The following is a 23,693-nucleotide window of genomic DNA, read 5'->3' as shown; positions in this document are numbered from 1 at the left end:
CACGGGAATTTGGGGGAGGATCATTTGTTAGTAGGGCCACTGTGGAAATGTGAGCCCCTACTGTCAGTGTGATGTGCCTTGTCAATTGTCAAAAAACTGATGGTGTGCCTTGACAATTTTAGTGTCTTGTCAGTGTGCCATGAGATGAAAAAGGTTGAAAATCACTGCTCTAACCATTGTAGAGAAGAGGGAATTTGGGCAGCTTTTTAAACCCTTCTATGTTGAGCTGCAGTTGCTCGAATTCCCTCTTCTGTCCCCCTTTGTATCTGGTTACCCTGTGTGTGTGTGCGTGTGTGTGTGTATTGGGGTCTCGGCACTGCTGTAGGAGTGCAAGGGGTGTTGTGGTTGGAGGCTCAGGACTTTAGCCTTCTCAATGGACTAGTCCTTATCAAGGAGCTCAGCCTCTGCGTAGAGAAATCAAGAGATGCAGACACAGTGCCTGTCCCTTTAAGCATTGTATAGCCAGGGAATTCGGGCACGTGCAGCTTTTTCAGACCCTTCCCTGCTGAGCTGCACCTGCTAACATTCCCTCTTCCATCCAGTAGTTGAAGGTATAGGCGGGATCCGGTCACACTGACTCGGGGTGCAAACTCTGTAGGAAAGGAGCTTTGACATCCCTGCAGGCAAAAAAAAGTCTGGGCTACCTTTGGCCACTCTCTTTCTCTCTCCCCCCTCCCGCAGCCTTTAGCAGAAAGACTACATCCCCCAAGATGCTTTGCTGGTCTCTCCCTGGGGTTCCGGATGCTGCTCCTGCTGCTGACAAGGGAAGGTAAAGCAGAGGGCTGGGGAGGCAGCAGCAGCAGCTGAGCTCCAGCTCTCCTCTCCTCGGCAAGCGGAGCGCGCAGGAGGGAAGAATGCATCCGATCCAACCTTGATCTCCAGCATCAGCACCGCCGCCTCCTCCTCCAGCTGAGCAGCGAAGCCCCCAGCTCTGGTGGGTGTCTTCATTTCCTTTGCCTTTTCTGCCTCCCACCCAGCCGAGAGACACGGAGGGGGTGGAGAGCGAATTCTCCCAGCCTTGCAGATTTGCTTCTCCTTCTTCCCACCCCTCCTCCTCCTGGCTCTTCTTTTGTGTGTTTGCAAGGGAGGGAAAAGAAGAAGAAGAAGAAGAAGAGAGTGAGCCAGATCAAGAAAGAAAGAAAGAAAGGAAGGAGGAAGGAAGGGAGGGAGGTGGAAGAGGAGGAGGAGGAGGAAGGGGTGGCCAGCCAGCCAGCGATCGAGCGCAGGAGTCATGTCCAGCAGAGTTGCGCGGGGATAATGTGATCGGCCAAGATCGGGGATGAATATGCTGTCGCTGAAGGTTGGCAGTGGCGCCGAAGGGTCGGGCTCTCTCCCCGGCAGCAGCAGCAGCGGCGGCGGCCAGGAGTCGTCCCTGGAAGAAAAAAGTCTCTCCCGCAAGGCATCCCCCAGCGAAGGCATCGCAGCCCAGCAGCAGCCCCAGGCTGGTGAGTGGGAACTGAGCGATGTGCTCTCTCCATGCCCAGCCAGCCTTCCTCCTCCCCCCTCCCTCCTCCTCTGCCCCCAATCCCTTGCCACGATCTTGCTTGCTACAGAATTTTCCCACCCCCTCCCAGCCCCGGCTCTGACTTTTCCAGTCGTCTTTTTGGAAGGGGGGAGGGGAGGGATCTGGTCCCCCCCTCTTCCTGCTCTCCCCCCTACCCTCCTCTTTCCACCATGTGGGCTGCTGAGAAGTATCAGTGGGCTTGGAAAGGTGCGTGGGGAGGGGGAGGAAGAAGAGGGAGCAAAAGATGAAGGATAAAAAAAAAATCTGCCTGGCTGGACTCCGGATCCAGCAGCCTTTTGTTTCCACCGGTGTAAGCAGTTGGAGCAAGACAGTTGAAGCGCACAAAAAAAATAAAGGGGGGAGGTGTCTTGTGTTTTTTAATGTCTTGGCTTCCCTCCCTCCCCCTCTCTCTTCCCCCCTTGCAATGTGTTGATCATCAGCCCCACTTTCTCTTCTCTGCCCCCCCCCCCAAGATCCTTCTTTCAATTGCTCCCGAAATGGCTTTAGGTGTAAACATTAATCTGGCTTCGCACATGCAGATGGAGGGGGGAGTGCGACACAGGCAGGAGGGCTCTCTGGGTCTGCGTTGGAGAGAAGCCTCCGAGTAAGAGGATCTGTTTACGCGGGGGGGGGGGGGAGAGAGGCGAGAAGAGAGGAGGAGGAGGTTGTGGGGAAGAGGAGATGCTTTGAAAAGGGAAGGAGTTGGGGGTGGGGGAGTGGGAGCTTTCCCAGGCAAACAATCCTTTATTATTTCAGCATGTGGGGCTGGCAGGGGAGGTTCAGTTGGGGGGGGGGGTGGAAGCGCCCTGTGGAACCTGGCTGGGAAAGGGGGAAGTTGCATCCTCTCCTTGAGTGGCTCTCTCTCTCTCTCACCCCCACCCACCCACCCACCCACCCACCCACCTCTGAGATCATGGTGACCCTAGCTGGCAAAAGGAGCGAGTGATCAATCCCAGAGGGGGGGGGCCTGGGTGGGTGCCAGGTGAAAGGTTATGGAGGAGGTTGCACCCAAAGGTGAAGGAGGAAGCGCAGCAGAGGATCCTGCAAAACAGGTCCCCTTGGTGATGTGAGTGCGCTGGGGTGATGGGGGCAGGCGACCTGTGGCACAGCAGTCTCTCTGGCACAGAGAAAGAAAAGCAATTCCTTCTGAAGGCAGAAGACAGAACCAGAGGGATCTTGTGTTCCCTCTCTTCCCCCCCCCCCATAGAGGGGGGAATGTTGAGTGACAGCTACCAGGGCAGAGATCTGTCCACTAGCAGGCAGGTGGCTTTGGGCTTAAATCGGCCATGGCTGGCCCCAGAGTTCCTCTTGATCAGTTTTGCTTTAAGTCGGTCTCTTTGCATGATTCAGAATTATAATTGGATGGGCTGAACTTAAGAGTGCTTCTTGCTGAAACAGAACCAGCTTCCAAATTTGGTCTCTCCTTTTTTAAAAATTTAAAATCTCACCTTTCCTCTAAGGAGTTCAGGGTGGCGCATGACCTGGGGCCAAGACTGATGTCTTATTGCAGAGGGAACCCCTGAGGCTCCTCAGCTGCTCTCCTAAAGAATGGCATTTTGACATGCTAACATTTTTAATTGTCACCCCTTGTCCAAAGTGTTGGGGATACAAAGACCTTGGGAAGACAATGAAGTTTGGTTTAATTCTGGGGGGCATGTTCCCCCGCTCTGGGGTTTAATATCTTGGAGAATAAATACATAATAACATTAGGCTCCTATGGGAATAAATTGGGAGTCACAGTTGGGTTGCTGAGGTGCGCTGGGCGATACTTGGATTAAAGCCTGTGAGATTTTTGTTGTCAAGGTCTGTTGACATAGTTTTGCATAGAGAAAGTTTCACTAACAAGGGAGAGCGCTGTGAGAATATCGCTGGCTTGCCTAACTAAGACCTGTCCCCAGGCTGGACTCAGTGGCTGGTGAACAGGAGCAACAGGGTATCACTTGCCTGAAAATGGGAGGGCCAAAAGCAGGATTCTCAAGTTCTTTACAAGGTTGTATAACGAACCCAGAGTTAGCTCCGTTTGAGAGTTGATGTTGAGATGGAGTTGGCCTTAATGAGCTCCTAGGTGTCTCCTTACACATCATGCCAAAGAACATCCCCCTGGGGAGGGGCTATTGCACAGGCTTTGCAGACAGGTGTTCCCAGGTTCCATCCCTGGTGCATCTCATTACATCTCCCAGGTAGCAAGGCTGGGAAAGACCCCTTCCTGAGGATGTAGTGGTGCCAGGTAGTCTCTTACTGGGCTAGGCTCTGACTCTGTATAAGGCTTGCTGGGCCGGGTGTGGAGGGAAGGAGGGTGGGGCATTGAGTCAAATTCTGCTCAGGTGCACCTGTGCAGCTGGAATGAGCCCAAACCCATCCATCAAATTCCCCTGTGTGTGTGTGTGTGCACGCCTGCCTGTGTGCCAGTTTTGCCCAGAGAGAGGGTCAAATCCTACTCCTGCTTGCACCAGTTTCTCAACTGGTTGTGTTAGTGACGCTTTCTGTACTTTCTCTTTCAAAGGTGGTACACCTGGGAATAGAACAGTGGACCTCCTAGGGGCTGTGCCTGATGTACAGATTGCAGCCGAAAGTATGAAAAAAGCCCACTGAAGGGGAAGCCGTGGCTTGTGTAGAGGAGTGGGCAGAGGCAAGAACGGGATGAACATTTGGGAACTAGCGTCTGGCAGAGATAAGGAGGCAGAAGCATGTAGAAGGTTATGGGTGACCTCGTGGGGGTGGCTGACTGGCTGGAATCCTTGCCCTAGCTGCCTTGGAGGAAGGCCTCAGGGACCAGGGGGCAGTCTATTTCTGCTGAGATCCTGAGGAAAGAACTGGGAGAATGGTAAGCATCTATAAATAGTGTGTGTCAGCCGAATGGAAACGGAGGCTCTAAAATGCTGCTGCTGCTGCTTGAGAGACCATGCCTTGATAAACAGGGATGTGGTGTGGGGAGGAGGGCTGTGCCTGGATTGAGATCTAAGGAATTTGGGGGCCTGGGAATAGGGGTGGGGAGCAATGCCAAGCTGTTTCCCGTTGCTTGGGGTGGCCACGTCAAGGCCTTGTTAACATTCTCTCTGTGTTCTGTAATGTTTAGGTCCCCTTGCCTTGTGCGCGTACTCCAGCAGAATTGTGGAAGAGGTGGCATAGGAAGGAGAGCCATGCCACTTGGGAGCCGCACTCTGAAAAATGCCTCTGGCCTGTATTTCAGTTAGTGATGTGTAAGTCCTCTGAGGCTCAGGCCTTCCTATGGAACATTTTTGGGGTGTCCCAAAGATAGGGACTTCTCCTGGGAATATCCAAAGTGGCTGCCTGTCTGTAGATCAGACTGCACAGAGGTTCGGGGCCATTAACTTTGCAGGCCACAGTGGCCTGTGATAATCAACTTGGATAGAACCATCTCTCAGCTGAGACATGAAAACGAAATGAATTCCGGATGGCATGATGCTTGAGCTGAACCGTTTCAGGATATTTGGTGCAGCTTCGTGTATGTCAAGGGCCTGTGTGGGGATGGGCTGGGAAGAGGGGACTGCATGAAATATTCCTGTCACTGGAAGAAAGAATGCATGACTAATTTTATATACATTGCATTGGTGTGGTGCAGTAGGCCTTTGGTCTGGGCTTAAGAATGAAAATCTCCACAAGCCCATGTGTGCCTCTGTACACCCGCACACTAATAAACAGGCTACGGCGCTCAGGGAAATGTTCTATAATTTCAACGGGGCTTGGGAAGGACATCTTTCTGGTCGATTGTGTCCATGGTGGGTTTTGTCTAGCCCGTCTTCCACCCTGACCACCAAATCCACAGTTTGAGAAGGCTCTCTTGCCGTACTTTGGGAGAAGCAGGGCAGGCAGGTTTTTGCTGGCACTGTGCTTAGAATGTCCTTGTAATGGGTATCTTGGATTCTTGTCGTAAAGGGTGTTGTATCGTTCCTGAAGCTCAAGAAGAAGAAATCACATTGCCGTATACCCCGAAGGCAGGGTCTGTGCAACTTGTGAACCACCAAACCAAACTTTACTACGTCTAGCACATGCGTGGGAAGTTCAGGTGGTCACCCATCCAGGCACCAATCAAACTGGGATCTGCAAACTTTAGCCAAGGTGACTGTGTTATGTGCCCTCAGACCATGCCCTTGGACTCATCAACAATGCATGGCATGTTGCCAGGGGCTCGGTAAACCACCTGGTTCTTTTGCTGCCTGACTGGAAGTACAGAAATGAGTTGTGTGTGTGGAGGAGTGACTGACAGGTCACAGTATGTAGCAAGTCTTCCCTTTTTACCTTGGTTTGCTATGAGGTCTGCAGAGGCCTAAAATTGGGCTTGTCAGGGGAAGGGTTTGAATACCCTGCACACCCTTGGAACTGCAAACTTCGTCATCAGGTGGCTTTCTTTCTCCAGCCCAACTTAGACCATGCAACTAGACAAATGACAGCTTTTGTGTATTAGTTTCTCTCCCCCCCCCCCTTCCAGGTTAAATTTAGTTACTTTAAATAATCTGTGCAGTCCGTGAAATTGCGAGAGTTTCACATCATGCAGTTGGACAGTAGCTGCAAAGCTGCCAGAGCTAGCAAAGGGGTGCTAATGATGTTCTAATTTACATTTTTCTTTGAAGCAACTAATCAACTTAGTTTACTATAAACATGACTTTTCTTTTGAGGAGGGGTGTGTGGGGGGAGGGGTCTTCCATAGGCTCAATATACTAAATATACTCATGTATAGGTCTACAAATTTAAGCATTAAAATTTACCCTGAAACTGTGGGTCGACTTATCAATGGGTCCCATGCAGGCACTTCCAGCCAGGGCAGAGAGAGAAACAGGACAGGACAGCCAGAGCGCTGGTTGCTGCCTCTTTCACAGTACCAGCATGCCCATGCCACAATTTTGAATAAGTTATATGTTAAACAAAGATGAAAATTAATAAAGTTAATGTGTGAATAACCACCAGCTTTTCCCCTCAAGTTTACGCTCAACTTATGTATGGGTCATAGCAAATATTGTGATATTTGGCTTAAAGCTTGAGCTCAGCTTTTCTATGAGATTGACTTATAGATGGGTGCAGAAGAAAGGGAGACCAAAATGATTACTGGGCTTTTCCTCCATTGTGAGGAAAAGCTAAAGCATTTGGAACTCTTTGGTGTAGAAAGAAGGTGCATGACTGAGATTGCATGATTGAGACATACAAGACATACAGTCATGCAGTGGTTGAATAGAGTGGATAGAGAGATGCTCTTTTCCCTCTCACACAACCAGGGGATGTCCGCTAAAATTGAGTGTTGGGTGAGTTAGAACAGACAAAAGAGAATATTTCTTTACCCAGCATGTGGTTAGTCTGTGGAACTCCTTGCCACATGATGTGGTGATGGCATCTGGCCTTGATGGGCCTTTAAAAGGGCATTGGACAAATTTCTGGAGGAAAAGCCCATCACAGGTTACAAGCCGTGATGGGTTTCTGCAACCTCCTGAAGTAGGCTATGTCAGATGCAAGCGAGTGGTACCAGGATGCAGGTCTCCTGTGGTCTTCTGTGCTCCCTGAGACATCTGGTGGGTCACTGTGAGATAGAGAAAGGTAGAGAAAGCTGGACTAGATGGGCCTTTGGCCTGATGCAGTGGGGCTCTTCTAATGTTCTTATAAGTATATACGAGTACTTCACCTTTTTTAAATTTCTTTCCTCTTGCTCCGCAAAGTGGAGCTTATTGATTCACAAATCTGAAGTGTCACCGTTTCTTTAGCCGTGGTGCCTGGTCACTGGGAGAACCCACTGTGGTCTTTTGTCATATTAGAGTTGTATACAGTCTTGTTTACCATGACACAAGTATTGCAGTCGGAGTGCCTATTACGCTACACAGACACAGAGGACTCAAATGCAACCTATGCACTCGTATGCTGCTCATAACTAGTGAATGACCAGTTGTGTGTTGCAATGTTGTCATACTTGAATATGTGTTTAGTACTTTGCACGGACCTCTGTGATGCCTGTTGCATGCTGGAGTGCTGGAACCCCTTCCCCCACTGCATTTCTGTTGACTGCATGTTTTGCGACGGCATTCCTGTGACTGCATGTTTGAGACGTTTTGCCTGCTTGAGTAACTTCTAGGGGCTGTCAGTCACAAAGTTCATCTTAACTTACAAAAATATGTTCTCCTGTTCTGAGGTGCAGCTTGCCTGTTGGACCCAGTTCCTAGAGTCGTGCTTGATAAGTTGTGAACTCCTCTGAGTTGTGTGTGTGCAAGCATGATACCGCTGACCTCAAAACTTGTGACTTTATTTACACCATCATGAAACTTGCTCATGGGTGAATACTTTATTTTTTTTTAATCATTGTCCTTTGCAGTAAAATATTAGGCCTGAAAAAATAAAAGTGCCATCTCTTTTTGCAAATTCAGAAGTGAGTGATGTCTGGGGTGCTTCTGGAGCATTTAGTTTTTAGGACCTGTTACAAGAGGGATACACCAGGCATTGAAGCTAACTTTCTGTGTCTCAGAAGAAGTAATTGTTCAGTCATGGCGCTTTGGAATTCAGATTTTCCTGTAGAGAAGATGCCTGGATAGGTTTGCAGTGACTGGAGAAACTTGGGGGGGACGGGACACTATAATATTCACCTTGTGTCTTAGCTGTGCCTTCTGTTCTGATTCTTCAATGCGGTGGATGGCATTGGGCCTTGGCAGGGTCTGCCCAGATGCTGATCCAGGAGGTGGGAGCACTGAAATCTTTCTCATGAACCCCGCAGATGAGAGACAGAGAAGTCTCGTGGTTCCTACTACAGTCTAAGTGCGAGCAGGAAAGTTTGTGGCTGGTTTCCTCTAGGGGTGGTCCTGGGGCAAAACATACCTGCCTTTCCTTGAATTTCCTTCTAGGGCAGTGAGATGCCAACGTCTGAACAGAATCATAGGTGGGCAATGTTGCTTTTATGTGAGGGTGAGTCTATTTTGAATGCAGCATTGCATCAGGTGAAGGTGAAATTCTGCATGGTCAGGATGCATGACTTCACTGACTGTTCAGAAGTCTTCTTTGTACACCTTGAATTAGCCTGGAAGAATTTCAGGCTGACCTGCTATGTCTTGTTTTGAAAACTAAACATGCAGCTTGGGGTCCACTCTTTTTCTCTGCAAGGCTTCTATTAAGGTGATATGGTTTTTTCTGTAGTGTGGTCTTATCTTGTCAGGCATTATCTTGGTTCAAAGTATCTTGGCCGAAATGTAGGATGTGTTTCACAGTACCTAGCCACAAAAGAACAGGACTCTTGTCGCTGAGCATATTTTAATTGTGAGATATTAATTCCTTCAGGCTCAAACAGATTAAATCTTTTGGCTTTTCTTAGATAACTTTTGTCTTGATGTGACCAGATCGCATGATGGAAGGACATCCTGGGAGCTATACTATGTTATCACTCTTTAGTACTATGCCTTTACAGTGCCGTATGAACTTAAAATAGCAAGGAGCATAAAGAGATTGACTGGTCAAGAGATTCATTCATGGAGCAGGAATCAGTACTTTACATGCCCTATGTTTTTACTTTTATTAAATCTGGAGTAGGTGCATCTGGGTTTTTTTGTTTTTTGTGTTTTGTGTTTTTTTTTTGCTTCTAAACTACTTCACTTTTGTTCCCTTCCTTTACGTAACTTCCCTGTAATACGTAACTTATGTAGTCAGGAGATCGTTTCAGAAAGTAGTGCAAAAATGGCAGTGTTTGCTATATGTAGGACATCCCTGTTGATTTCTCAAACCCCCTTCTAGTTCTGTACTTGGGCCTCTTGAGATACAACTGGGTGGATATAAACCAGGAATGTTTCAAGCCTGGGAGATTTTCCCTTAAGGTGATGAGCTGGATTAGGTGACCCAGTGGGATCCTTTCTGCCTTATTATAGAATATTCAGTCTCCCACCTTCTCTCATATTAACCTGCTTGGTTTTTTTGAGATCTGCTTCAGGAGATCCTCCAAGAGATTCCACCATAAGAAGTGAATGGCGACTGAAGAGAAGCTCTCTTTCAAGGATGGCACCTCATTGCCTTGGATAGCCATATGGGGCACAAGCATTGGCATTTCCTAGCTCTTGGGTGAAGACTCTTTTTTTAATTCTCGGGTGGTTCTGAGTGACCTTGCTGCTGCTTTTGGTACTTAAAATTCTAACTGTGATAATGTGGTTTCAGCTGAGTAGTGAACCACTATGAATATCTATAAGTAGAAAGGCAGGATATCAGTGTGTTAAAGAAATTGCCATTTTGCCCCTACTTCTCTGTGCTCCTTGTTTAAAAGGGGCTATTTCTCCTTGCATGGAAGGTGTTGGCATTTGATATGAAATCTTCGACCAGTGTTTGTGCTGACAAAAGTAGCATGCTGAAGACTTGAAATCTGGAAGAAAGGGGCATGCAAAGGACAGTGGTGTCACTAGAGGGGTGCAAGCCACCCCTGGTGATGCTCACGGGGGAGGGGTGACACCAGCATGGGCCAAAATTTTTAAAATCTTGGTAGATTTTATGCGCATTTGGTAGATCTGATGGTAGATCTGATGTGCATTTTCTGCAGAATGCAGTGGAGCAGTGTTGAAATATATTTATTCTATCAAACATTATTGCCAAAAAACCAGCAGGGGGTGGGACGATGGGGCATCATCTTGCCCACTGCCCAGGGCATTGCCCTGCCCACTGCATGGGAGGAGATCCATGATGGGGATGATGCGCTAGCCTCCAACACTGGGTGATGCAAACCCTAATGATGCCACTGGCATAGGAATATTCAGGATGCTCTATTAAGTTACATTTGTTCAGGAAACTGCAAGAGCAGTTTCTCCCAAGTTCTAGAGAGGTACATGCACCTTCTGTGGCTGAGCCTCCTGCAGGGCTTGGAAGGTCAGCCTATGGATCTTTCTGTTAATAAATCCAATTTAACTGTGGAGAACTACACTGTTGGCACTGATAGGGTCCAGTTGCTGGAGTGAGTTCACAGTGGTAAACATGCTAGTCTGAAAAAAAATAAAATAAATTCCTTTGGGACAACAGTTGTAGAACCTCACTTATTTCCTGTTTGCTGAATGTACTTAAATGTTCCCTGGATAAATGTTTCATGGAAATGGTTTTCTCATAGTAATACTCAATATTTGCGCTATGCTTTCTCTCGATGCTCAAAGTACTGTACCTTACCTTGGTAATCTGTACAAAAACCTAGTCCGGCAAGGTTGTGTGTTGTCTATGGAATTCTTGTTTCATTTATTATTAATTATTATTAACAGTATTTATATACCGCTTTTCAACAGAACATTCACAAAGCGGTTTACAGAGAAAATCAGACAACTAATGGCAACTAAATTTGAGTTCCATGTTGGGAACTGACAGATTTAATGAAGATGTTTCTATATGGCTCCCTGGCAGAACTCTTAATAGAGAGCTGCAGCAGGTTTTCTCCTAGTGCAAGGGAGGAGAGTGTATCTGTACACTGGGTTCTTGAGCGGACAATGTGTGGCTAATTCATTGGCCTGCTGTGTTCTGCTCGGGTATAATATCATCTTCCTGTGTTAGGTGGGATGAATCGGACCGAGAGGCAGTGGTTTGACTCAGGTCACCAGTGAGCTCATGGCTGAGACCGGTGACTTTGAGATAATGATCAACCCAGAACCACATTTTCTGTGTTCCTGCCTGAAGGGGTCTGGTGGAACACCCCGGAGACAGCTGATTGGAGCCTTGGCTCCATTGATCAGCCTCTGTGCTGCTGGAATTGAATGAAACGATATTAGGCGAAGCAGGGGAGGGGTGCTTGCTTTCTCAGGAAAGGGAGGGAATGAGGTACAGCTGGGGTTGGCAGAACCAGGTGGATAGAGGAGTTGGATGGTAAGCGACGATAAGTGTTTCAATCAGTACGAAACGGTGGAAGTGCTTGTTCTTCCAAGGAAATGGTGGAGGAGTCTGTGCAGGTAATTCCCTAGTGCAGGGGTGTCAAACTCGTTTCATGCCGAGGGCCAAACAGCATTAATGATGCCTGCCAAGGGCCAGAAGTGATGTCATTAGGCAGGAAGTGATGTCATTAAACAGGTCATAACCAAAAATAAGCACTTTTTCTCACTTAGGAATTCATTAGCTGCAGCTGACAGAAGAGAAAATACACCAATCTTGATCATAGTTCAAGATAAAAGAGAGCCCAATTTTCATGTGAACTGCCCTTGCAACAGTAACACCTCAGCACTGCTCAGCAGCTGAGAGCCTGAGGGCCGGCTAAAAAACTTCTGCGGGCCGCATCCGGCCCCTGGGCCGTATGTTTTACACCCCTGCCCTTATGGGATCCACCAGCAGGCATGTGGGACGGTGTTTGGTTACACTGTTGCCCAAAGGGGAGTGTGGATGGGATCAGCAGCTTGGGTACAAAAAAAACTCAGCGTTCCACTGGGGAGTTTTTTTTTTTTGGGGGGGGGGGGATATTTAGCAGCCATTCTTTCAGCACGTGTGCCAGAAATCTGTGAATAACATGGCACCGTTGAATGGATTGTCTTTTCAGGTGGAAAAAATGGGTTTGAAATGCCCCTTCGCCAAGAATGGGTGGGGAAAGTGTACACTCAGCGTGGCAAGGGAAAGTTCTAGGTTAGTCTTGTTGTGCTGGTGTTCTCTTTTTGGGGAGGTGGTTTCTGTCTCTGGGGATGCATTAAGAGTAGTCTGAAATGGCACCTTTCATTCAGTTGCCTCGGGACCTCACCACCTCATTCTGCTATAGACCAGACTTCAGTTGTGAGGCAGGAAGAGGAGGGTCCAGGATCTTCAGGGACTGACAGCTCTGTTAAGACAGGTGGCTTGAGCAGGAATTGAGCATGGAAAGGTGCAGGGTACAGCCAGGAGAATGTGGCATCAACCCTGTAAAGTGGTTGGGAAAGGACCTTTGGATAGGTCTGTGAAGGAAGTCTGGGACCAGTTAGGAAGCTCTGGATCCCCAGTAAGCATACAGTAGAAGAGATTTCTGGCAAAACCACTACAGTATTTTTTTTTTATTTGATTCAGACCAATTCCGGTGAACCTCTGTGCATGCCAGGGAGTAGAGTTGAAGGAATTGTTTTAAGGGGCAAACATGAATTGTACACTGTGCAGCTGCAGGAGGGGAAGCATCCTCTGTGGGCTACATGACAGCAAAATGTAAATTTCACAACCAGTTCAGGGTGCTTTGAGAAACATCCAGGTTTTCCAGGATTGACCATTGTTTACATTGCACTGAAACTTGGTACTTCTAAATACAGAGAACCTGTCAAATCTGTATGAGATTTTCTATGTGTGTAGGGGGAGGAGGTTGCATTATTTTACCATTGTAGCAGTTTTTCTCTTTGATCTAAGCACCAACAGCTGCACCTTAAAAACGAAAGAAGAGCCCTGCAGGATGAGGCCAAGGGCCTATCTAGTCCAGGTTCCTGTATGTCACAGTGGCCTACCAGATGCCTCTCAGGAGCACGAACCTGATACTTGTGTCCTGTTGCCATTCCCTTGCATCTAGCATTCAGAGATAGGCTACTTCTAAAAACCCGGAGGTGGTGTACAGTCATCATGGCTTGTAAACAGATTTTCCTCCATCAATCTGTCCAGTCCTTTTTCAAAAGCCTCTCGGCTAGGTACTATTGCCACACCTTGTTGCAAGGAGTTCCACAGATTAATTATGCACTAGAGAAAGAAACATTTCCTTGAAAAAAAAATGTCCTTAACTGCATAACTGGAGGGAACCTATATGATAATGCTCAGCACACCAATTTTTTTCCTGGCAAAAGTTGGCATTTCTATACTCATATCTGCCACAGTTCCAAAAGCGGTGCAACTTTCTCTTGTTAAAGTCCTGTTTCTTGCAGTGTCATGTCTGTATTGTAAGGGGCTTAGGAAGGTCACTGAGTTTAGGTTTCCAGTGATTGACTATGTGAGTTCTTCCATTAGGTTTCGCAGTGTCCTGTGTTTATGGCACCAATATGGAATTTGTTCCTTGTTGGATTGGTTGCAGTGACTGAAAAGGAACTTAGAGGGAATAGCAGCAGAGAATAAATAAGTGGAACTTGGTGGGTGGGGAGAGCAGAGGGCAGATGCCAAGTGTGGAAAAGGGTTTATTTATGGGAGTGACAGAAGGAGGGGGAGGGAGGAACTCTGGCAGGATTTGTGGAAGGGGTGGGTAACTGGACAGGGCTGCGAATGAAAGGAATGGGATTTGATGGGATCGGGCAGAACCCATGGTGCTGGGCATTCCGTCCCAGGCTGTGCAAGGCATTGGTTGGAGCTGTGGACTCCAAGGGAAGCCTTGGAGGGAAGGGCTGCTTTTGTTACTGGCTTGCATTCATGCCCTGCGTGATGAGAGCAGTAGTGGAACTGGATCTCAGCCCCGCTAGGTCTTCCTTGAGCTTTTCAACATGTAAAGCATTATAGACCCTCGTGTCAGTGCCTGTGAGATGTGGAACTAATTTCACCTCTAACCCTCTTTTCTTTTGAAGCCTTTCCTGCCCCTGCTTCAGTGGACTTGCTTCTTCACAGCCTTCTGGCTTGTTTAGGGAACAAGAGTCCTGCTCCATTGTGGTGCCACCCCTTCAGAAAAAATGTTAGCTGTTACTTCAGTTTTGTAGGATCTCTCCCTCCCTTCCTCCTCATTCCTTTTCACATACACGGTCAGTTCTTGTTATCCATTAGAGTTAGGTTCCTGGAAACTGTAGCGGATAGCAAATTCGCAGATAATGTTTGGTGCAAGAGGGTTAGCTACAAGAGGTACTCTAGGGGGGCAGGGGTACCTTTCCTGCCATCAGAAGAATCCAGCAGAGACCCTCAGAAAGCCAGCAGAGTGCAGCAGCAAGTGTCAAAATATCTCTGAATGCTTCAGAGACCTTCCAGAGGCTTCAGAATAGCACCCACCACCAGCTTAGATACCTTTAAAATGACAGACGGAAGCTTCCGCTGGCTATTTTAAAGGGGTTTGCGGTGGTCACAGGCGGCGTTCTGAAGGTCCCTGCAGTTTCTGGAAGGTCTCTGCATAACAGATAACAAGAACAGAGGTGTGGATAATGAGAGAAGGTAGCAGTTCTGCCCCTCACAGATAGCAAATTCACATACGGAGAACTGACTGTATATGTAACGGGTAAGGGGGTTTACTCCCTTCCACAACTGCTCAACCCCACAAGCACGTAGCAGTGTGGCCAAGTTTCTGTAGTAACCCTGAAGGCTGCAGTAATGAGCACCCTCCTAGGGAAGTCAGGTGGTCACATTTTAGCCAGTGTGGTCGAACAAGAGACAGTGAAGCAAAACAAGTTGGGCACCAAGAAGTGTGTGTGTTACAATCCCAGTGTTGTTGTGGGTATTGAGTCATGTGGGGAAACAGAGTTGCTTCTCTTGGGTGTTCCTGGAGCCATTCTTGGGTCCCCCCCCTTTTTTTTTTTTAAGGTGGAAGCCAGGATTGATTTAAACTTTGGGCACATGGTTCTGCTTTTAAGTGGCACCTTTCCTCCTGTTGAGAAATAATTCAGAAAGAAAATGTGTCTGTAATCAGAGCTTTTAGTCATTTTGAACAGAGCTCTTTAAAAAAAAAAAAAAAAAACAAGATTCGACGCAAATGGCCACCAATCCAAAGGGGTAACGGGCAGGGAATGAAGGGGTCAAATTCCACATTGGACAGGGTGGGAGAGGAGGGCAAGGGCAGGCAGTGCCCCCCTCCCCCAAAGCAGCATTTAATGTCCTAGTAAAAAGCCAGGCAGAGCCCTTCTGTTCACATTGGCTATTGAAGTGACACAGCTGCCTGCTGTCCCCCGGGTCACTCGGGAGCTATAGGACAGCTCGGAGGTAACTGTGTATGCATTGCTGAGTCTGTGAGGAATACAGATTGCTAGGAAGGCGATTGTGGGCTGGGGGGGGGAGAGAGGGAGGGAGGTGTCTGCTGTGTGGCTGCCAGGCTGAGTGCGTGTGGGGGCGGTGACGTCCTGAAATGCCTGGCGTGAACTGTAATGGAACAGGATCCAAGCCTGGAGGGACCTGCTTAATGTAACCCAAGCTGCCATCTCCTTGTGAGCAGGATGGGAACACTACCTAGGTCTTTTGGGCTCCCTGGAGCGCAAGGTATGTGGGCCCACAGGGTCAGCGGTGTGGTGTGCAGCTCAACACATGGCTAGCATCTCTGCCTGACTGATCAAAGGTAAATTCCAGAGCTCATCCGCCTCCTTCCTGCAGCCAATGTGCAAAGCCTCTTTCGAGGCCTCTTCTCCCCAGGTGCAATGTGAGGAATAATTCTGTTCTGTTTACCCCCCCCCCCGGCTCTGTCCTCTCCTCTGAACTGCAACCATATCCCCCCACCACCACCAAGTTCTAACCATGCCAGCAGCAACATGGAGGGGGAAAGCAATCCATAAAGCTTTCTCTTGGTCCTTATCTTTTGGGGGAGGTAGGGGTGTGTGTGAACAACTCCCTCTCTTCCCCCCCTCCCAGGAAAAAATACTTTGCACTTGGATGCTTCAATCCCAGAGATGCCCTCAAGGCAACAAACACATAACAAGCACATGTGAAATAGTTGAACGTAACTGGGTGGGAGGGAATTCTGCTGTCCATTTCTCTCCCCCACCTCCTCTCAGTTGATTCTCACTATCCTCTTTTCGTCAGGCAGGGAGGGGGAAGTTTATGTCAAGGAGAAACAGATGGGGTAGCCAGCTAGTAGGTGCTCCTCCACTGTTATGGGATTCCCTCCCCCATGCACCTCAAGGGAAGTGTGGCTGCAAAGCTCCGAGGAAGCAGTGCACCTCTACGCCATATTCCACAACTCTCTTAGAAACCAATGACGAGGCATCTGGTTGTGGGAGGGAAGGAGTGCCCTCCTTGGTTGGGTCAGCCGCAGGCCCTATCAGGGTGCCTTTGCATATACAGTCAGTCTTCTTTCGGTTCCTCCCTTATGAGGAAAGGCTACAGCATTTGGGGCTCTTCAGTCTAGAAAAGAGGCACCTGAGGGGGGACATGATTGAGATGTACAAAATTATGCAAGGGATGGATAGAGTGGGTAGAAGGATGCTTTTCCCCCCTCTCACACAGCACCAGAATCAGGGGACATCCACTAAAAGTGAGTGTCAGACGAGTTTGAACAGACAAAAGGAAAGATTTCTTTACCCAGTGGGTAATAGGTCTGTGGAACTCCTTGCCATAGGATGTGGTGATGGCATCTGGCCTATATGCCTTTAAAAGGGGATTGGACAGACTTCTGGAGGAAAAGTCCTTCACAGGTTGCAAGCCATGATGGGTATGTATAGTCTTGAGATTAGATGGTCACTCAGCATGAGGGCCAGGCAGAAATTTTTTTTCTGTCATCCAAATTGGCCGTGGCAGTTTTTTCGCCTAGTCCAGACTGGTGGGAGGGACGGTGTTCAGTAGGTTTCATGTTTTAAAAATTGGTCACTTGTATTTAATAAAGTGGCCCAAGTTGAACCCAAGCCACTGTCTGTTGTCTTCATTGCGAGGTGCAAGGGTATAGAATGCAGATGCAGGGGGTGGCAGTGAGATACAAGTATCTTGTGGTCTTCTGTGCTCCCTGAGGCATCCTGTTTACTGCTGTAAGATACAGGAAGCTGGTCTAGATGGGCCCTGGGCCTGATCCAGCAGGGCTCTTCTTATGTTGCCTTTCTCCCCCCCCCTTTTTTTCTTGCTTACAAGCAAGCGTTTCTTCTGTGCAGTTTAGAATCTCCACTGTTGGAAAAAAGACTTGGAGATATTCTTGGCCATCACTTTCTGACTTGCCCACGAGTGCGCACGCATCCTACTGTCCCACCCACAATTTGACCCTTGTAAAATAATAGGGATTTCTCTCTATTTTGTAACCGTGCTGGTTACAGAAAAGCAGATTTGCTTTGTCACTATGCGATTGCAGGGTCCTGAAAACCTTTCTAGTGTCACCGGCATCATTGACACCTCCGTTCATGTGAAGGCTCGGGGCAGTCTTGCCGACTCTGGAAATGGCTTTCTTGACTCGAATGCAGTTCCAAAGTACTTGGCTGGTATGGTGGCTTATTGTTATTGCTTAGAGATCAAAGTCTGTGGGGAGGTGAAACACTTAAAAAAGTAATAATAAAGATAGGAAGCAGTGATGAGACCAGCCATCCTGGGTTGCATTTCATAAGAAGTGTGTGTTAGGACCCAGTTACCTTGCAACTTCAGGGTGCTGTTATGTGTGGACGCCTTTCCTCATATGTACCCATGTTGGGTACATGGATAAAGGTATATGAAAGTATATATATCAGTTGGTTCAGAGCATGCACACACCCCCATCCCTGCAGTTAGTGATGCTGAAGTCAAAATGCATGCAGATGGTTTTTCTCCTGTACCCTCCAAGATACCTTCTCCTCCGCTGTAACAAAACAAACACACCCCCTTCTCCAAAGCCCTTCAGGAGGGACCCTTTCCTGCTCTGCTCTCCCCTCCCCAGCATTCCATGAGAGTGAAACACAAGCACTGGCAGGGACCGTGTCTCTCTCTGGCCCGTTCTCCAATTCCTGAACAAAGCCTGCCCTAGCTCTCCTGGGAGCCAAGCCTGAAACAGGAGAGGCTGTTGCTGCTGGAATGGTGATTGCTTCTTTAGGATTTCCATTGTGGGAGCTGGAGCTCAAGTTTGGGGGCTGGGACTCGGGAGAAGTGCCGAAGACTGCAAGACTCTTCCGGCTGTTCCTAGGCAATGGCCTCTACCGCACCCCACAAATCTCTGGCAAGGTTTCTCCCGGTTGACTTGGTTTTGCTAAATGCAGCACGGTCTTGGGATGAGTTGCACAGCTGTTGCATTCTCTAGAGCAGCAATTTTCAGCCAGTGTGCCATGGCACATTGGTGTGCTATGAATGGTGTGCAGGTGTGCCGTGGGAGTTTGGGGCAGGTCATTTATTAGTAGGGCCACTGGGTAATGTGGACCCCCAACATAGAGCAGCATGATGTGCCTTGTCAATAGTAAAAAAACAACAACAAAAAACCTGATGGGTGTGCCTTGACAGGTTTAGCGCCTTGTCAGAGCGCTGTGAGATGAAAAAGGTTGAAAATCTCTGCTCTAGAGGCCTTGGGAGATGGCACTGCAGCAGTGAGATTTTTTTTACATGGCCCCACATCTCATACTTTTATCAAAGCTGGATTTCATCGAAGCTGGCATGCCAACTCCTCCTAAACAGGGTGTGCTATAGTGTTGGCAGGGTAGCAGCTTCATTCAAGTTCCTTTGGATTTGTGCAGAGTTTCTTGTGCTTTATCTGCCAACCAAATGAAGCACCTTGGTTCATGCTAGATTTTTCTTGTGAGATTTCGGTAGTATTTGGTTAGTAGTTTTAGGAATACCCTGCTGACTAAACCTCAGGCACCTTAGGATCGAGGTAACCATGTTCAGAACATGTGTGTATTCAGTTATTGCACAATGCAAGCAGAGTACTTAATTTGTTGTGCTGAAGTTGGTATCCTGGAAATAAAAGTGTTGGCTTGCATTAAAATGCACTCATGTGCACACCAAGGTTCTAGCCCTCATTTACTGTGAAGATGGATTTGAAAATGTGTGTGTCATGCCTAATTCTGGGGGAGATGGTGGGGCTGTTCTTATGTTCTTATGAGAGGGAACTGAACAGGACTTTCAGTGGTTGGAAGATGGAAACTGTAGTCTCCTGCATAGCTCCTTCCTGTGGCTAGCAATGGTTGTGTAAAATCAGAACATGTATGGAGATACTATAAATTCACATTAATTTTTTCAGATTTCCCCCCTTCCCCCTTTGCATTTCATGCCTCAGAATTTGGGTTATCTTGTAGCACTAATTGTATAGTTGGTTTGTTGCGTTTACATCAAGTTTTCACAACTCTGGTGATGAGGCTTCTTCTGCTCACGGATCTCCCTAGTGTTCCAGGTGTTTTGCCTGCAAGATTCATAGGAAGGATAAAGTGGATAGAGAGATGCTCTTTACACTCTCACATAACACCAGAAGCAGGGGACATCCACTAAAATTGAGTGTTGGGAGAGTTAGAACAGACAAAAGAAAATATTTCTTTACTCAGCGTGTGGTCGGTCCGTGGAACTCCTTGCCACAGGATGTGGTGATGGCATCTGGCCTGGATGCCTTTAAAAGGGAATTGGACAAGTTTCCTGAGGAAAAATCTATTACAGGTTACAAGCCATGATGTGAATGTGCAACCTCCTGATTTTAGAAATGGGCTATGTCAGAATGCCAGATGCAAGGGAGGGCACCGGGATGCAGGTCTCTTGTTATCTGGTGTGCTCCCTGGGGCATTTGGAGGGCCGCTGTGAGATACAGGAAGCTGGACTAGATGGGCCTATGGCCTGATCCAGTGGGGCTGTTCTTATGTTCTTATATGTGGGGAGGGGAAGCTAAGGTTCCACACAGACACTCCAGCGACAGAGTGAGCAAGCAAGCAAAAGCGCAGGAGAGCGAATGTTCGCGGCCATGTGGTGAGAACATCAGAAAAAAACAATTGGAAGGAAGGAGACTCCTGGGAGGGGCTATGTCATGGTTCCCCCCCCCATTAGAAAACTGGGCTTGTACAACTTCCCATCTTGATAGTTGTGTGCATCTTGGTGTGCTTGTTACAGCTGCTGAAGTGTTGTCTTGTGTCTTGTGTTTCCATTCGGACAAAGCTCAGCTTTTTTTTTTTTCCCAGAGTCCAGTTTCCTCTTCCCTGCCTTTGCCCTTCGGTACCCAAGTGAAACCAGCCCTTGTGAAACACACAGTCCCCGACAGCGAAGGTTATTTTAATGGATGCATTACTTTAAATGAGCCCTCCGCCATCTGTTCCACCCCCTAATTACCAATGCAAAGGGGAAAAAAATATCTCACAGCCAGCTCAGGAGAAGGTAAAGATATAAGTGATTTAAATGCACGGATCTACAGCTCTGTAAGCATCTGGGATGGGAAGTGTGCTTTCCTTCTTCCTTTCTCCTGTCTGAAATAAAACATTGCCAGTTGGAAGGCGGAGGGGTGGGGTGGGGGGGGAGCCCATTTGCTCTGCAACAGGAGGCTGGGCTCATGTTGTACGTTGGATGGGGCCTACTTTGCCCCCTCCTACTCCAGCCTCCGAAGAGTGGCTTTGCCTCAAGGCTAGATTGGGTTTTAAGCTTTCCAAAGTGAAAAGAAATGTGTGCTTCTTCCTTTGTGGGTGCCAGTGCATTGTGGGAATTCTGAGGGTGTGGGGTGAGCATCACTTTTCCACCCCTGGTAGGCCCATTGTTCTGTTTGCCTTTAAGCCCTTCTCTAGCGTTAAAAGCAGCTGATCCAATGTGCAAGTGATCCCTGTGGATAACTTATCTTCGGCCGTCCTAGACCACAGAAGTTGGGGGAGTTGCTTGTTGAGCACCCCGGATGATGCTCTTTGCAAAACATTTAATAGCATGTCTTCTTGAAGGAAAGGAGCTTTTAATTTAGAGTAGGCACAGAGGACAAGTCACAAGGCATGGGGTGGGAGAGAGAGCATGCCCCTCTTCCCCCCAAAGTGGTAGTGCTCTCAAGTGGTGCCCCTTAGCGCCTTTCATTGCCTTTATGCCCACTCATTTTATCTTACCAGATGGCAAAAGCAGGGAGAATGAAAAGGCAACTATCATTTTTTCATGTGAGTGGAAGATGGACCATGGTCCACCAGTGGTCAATTTCTGCTGGACAGCTTAGTGCCTACTGGTTGATTGTGGGTTTTGCAGGGGCATTTAGTTGGCCACTGGAGAAGAAGCTCTGGGCGAGATTATCTTGGTCTGATGAAGTATGGTGGTTCTTGTGCTCTTGAGAAGCATACTTAAACAGATTAGTTATGCTTTAAACTTATCTCAGGTTGTATACGTATATTTTAAACACATTGGTGGACCATGGTGGTTCTAGTTTAAAAACAAACAAAAAAAGCCCTGCAAGCCTGAATCCAGCCTACCATATTGTGTCAAGTCTCCAGGACTTGTTCCTCCCCTCTCTGAATTTTAATGGCTCTTGTAAGATTGCACAAGCTGCTAGGATGGTGACTCGGAAACATGTGGTGTTTCTGTAGATTGAACAGGCTGGTTCTGTCTAGGGTCTCTTGCTGCTTGAGTCCATCCAGCTAGTCTGTAAGCCCAAACCTGTAAGATTGTAAGCCTGAATGTGGAAGAGTGTCCTCTTTGAAATCTACGGGGGATTACTTGTGAGTAAACTTGGTGAGGCTCAGACTGCAAGTCGCTTTTGCTTAAGAGCAAAGGAATTGTAAATGCCTGTGCACCACAGGTCAGATTTTGGGTCCTAAGGGCAAGGAGCATGTGACTTCTACGCAGGGCCACTAGTGCATAGGTGGTGGTAATGTCTGTAATGCTTAAAGGCCCTTTTTAGAGATGTGGCAGATGCAGTGACTTGTACAACGTGGATGGAAGAAGCCCTGTGAGAGCTCATGAGGGATGGGGAAGCAATGCCAAACACTGGAGAAACGGGCATGGAATGGCAATCGGTGACATCACCAGGGTTTGTGTCACCCATGCGGGAGGGCAGCACATCCCCCTGATGGACTTCCTCCCATGCAGTGGGCGGGGCACCACCCCAGGCGGTGGACATAGTGATACACCATTGCCCCGCCCCCACTGGTTTTTTGGCTATAACTTTTGCTAGAATAGAGATATTTCAACATGGATTGTTTCATTGCATTCTGCATGAAATTACACATTGAACGATGTATAACATGATGGTATTATTCAAAAATACCAAGATTTTAATAATTTTGGCCAGTGGTGGTGTCACCCCCCCCATGCGCATCACCCAGTGTGGTCAGCACCCTCAATGACACCACTGATGTCATTACACTCCACAGGTGTAAAGATGATGCAATCACTTTGGTAAAACTAGCATATCACGTGATTGGACAGTATTTTATGTAGCAGATTGTAACTCCAGTGTATTATGTGATGTTACTTCAAGCCATTTCTGCCCAACGAAGCATATACACAACAGGTATCAAATGTGTACACCGATGGGCTGGGAAGAAATGGGTTAAGTCAGTGGCTTAAAAAAAAAAAAGATTGCGCATGTTGACTTTCATGCCTCCATTCCACCATAGAGTTGACTGTGCCCCCCTCCAAATGCTATTTTCAGTATCCGTTGCCATGCCTCAACTTCTCCAGGTTATGGTTTAGACCAGGATGACTTTTCTGTAACTTTACCTGGTGAAAAGGCTGCATACCTGCCCTTATCATGCACCAGTAATAAAAAGCAACTGATCAGGATTGGTGGTTGTGTAAAAATACAGTGCAACACTGTTATGTGAATTCACCTTCTGTCTTAAAGGGCCAAGAAGCTTTTAATCCTGCTCTGTGTTGGGGGCAGGTTGTTTTTGCTCTTAATGTTCTATGTTGAGGGATCTGGCTTTTTTGTGTCTGTAGTGGTCTCCATTTGGAACTTGGAGGTCCACCATTTGTTCAGCGTTTTTTAACCAAAACTTTGTGGTGTTATCACTTGTGAACTGAAATGTATGGTGGACACAGTGGTGTTGCTGGGGGGGGGGGTGCGGGCTTTGAACAAAAAACCCCACATATTTATGATGCACCTTTCCATCCATTTGGACTTACATGATAACTTTGGGTCCCTTTGGGGAGAAAGGTGGGATAAAAATACTGTAAAATAAATATAGAGGTGACTGAGGTCTAAGGAGAGAGACTTTGGCATATTTTGGACTGCAGAACTCCCATGTCCTGCCTTGGAGTTCAAACCATGTAATATTCATGATGGGTGTTCCTCCTTTTGTTAAAACCATGCCCTCTAGCAAAGCATGTCAAGTGGCTACAGGCTAATGCAGCGGTTCCCAAAGTGTGCATCTTCTTTATTCCTTAGCTGACGCTTGGGGAGCAGGTTGTCCCCTTGACCAATATGCTGCTGTAGGTGCCGCTGAGATCCTTGTGTCATTTGTGACACGCTTCCACTCTTTGCGATTGTTGGCTATGTTTCCAGCCTCATCAATGGTCAATTGCCAGTTCCTTAGGTCTTCCTCAATGTGTGTGAGCCACATTGTCTTTGATGCTGCCTAACTAATGCCAGGGGAGCTTGTGAGGCAGCATACTTTTGGAAACCATCTGGAAATCCGAAAGTGTGCAACATGATGCACAGGCATGTCATGGGATCCCTGCTGTCCAGCAGCAATACTGTGGCATGAGTCTCCAAGCTAGCAACAGGAAGCTCAATGTGGCGGGCAGAGCTGTAGCACACAAAAACCTTATGCTGGGAAAACCTGCATACCCACCCTGCCCTCTTACCGCTATTTTGAGGCTCGTGTTTGTTCTC

At 47.7% G+C, this 23,693-nt stretch overlaps 1 protein-coding gene across 1 annotated transcript in view; it reads left to right on the top strand.

Moving 5' to 3' along the window:
• The first annotated feature begins 795 nt into the window (after positions 1 to 795).
• AHDC1 (AT-hook DNA binding motif containing 1) overlaps positions 796 to 23,693 on the top strand; it is a 201,859-nt gene continuing 178,961 nt past the window's right edge. The window contains exon 1 of the mRNA XM_066638861.1: positions 796 to 1,445. Coding sequence (XP_066494958.1) covers positions 1,280 to 1,445 — 166 coding nt within the window. The 5' untranslated portion in view covers positions 796 to 1,279. The remainder of the gene's footprint in view (positions 1,446 to 23,693) is intronic.

This window comes from Tiliqua scincoides, chromosome 10 (assembly GCF_035046505.1).
Source record: "Tiliqua scincoides isolate rTilSci1 chromosome 10, rTilSci1.hap2, whole genome shotgun sequence".
Taxonomy (NCBI): Eukaryota; Metazoa; Chordata; class Lepidosauria; order Squamata; family Scincidae; genus Tiliqua; species Tiliqua scincoides.
Note: the sequence above shows the minus strand (reverse complement) of the source record. Positions and strands in the feature narration are given on the sequence as shown.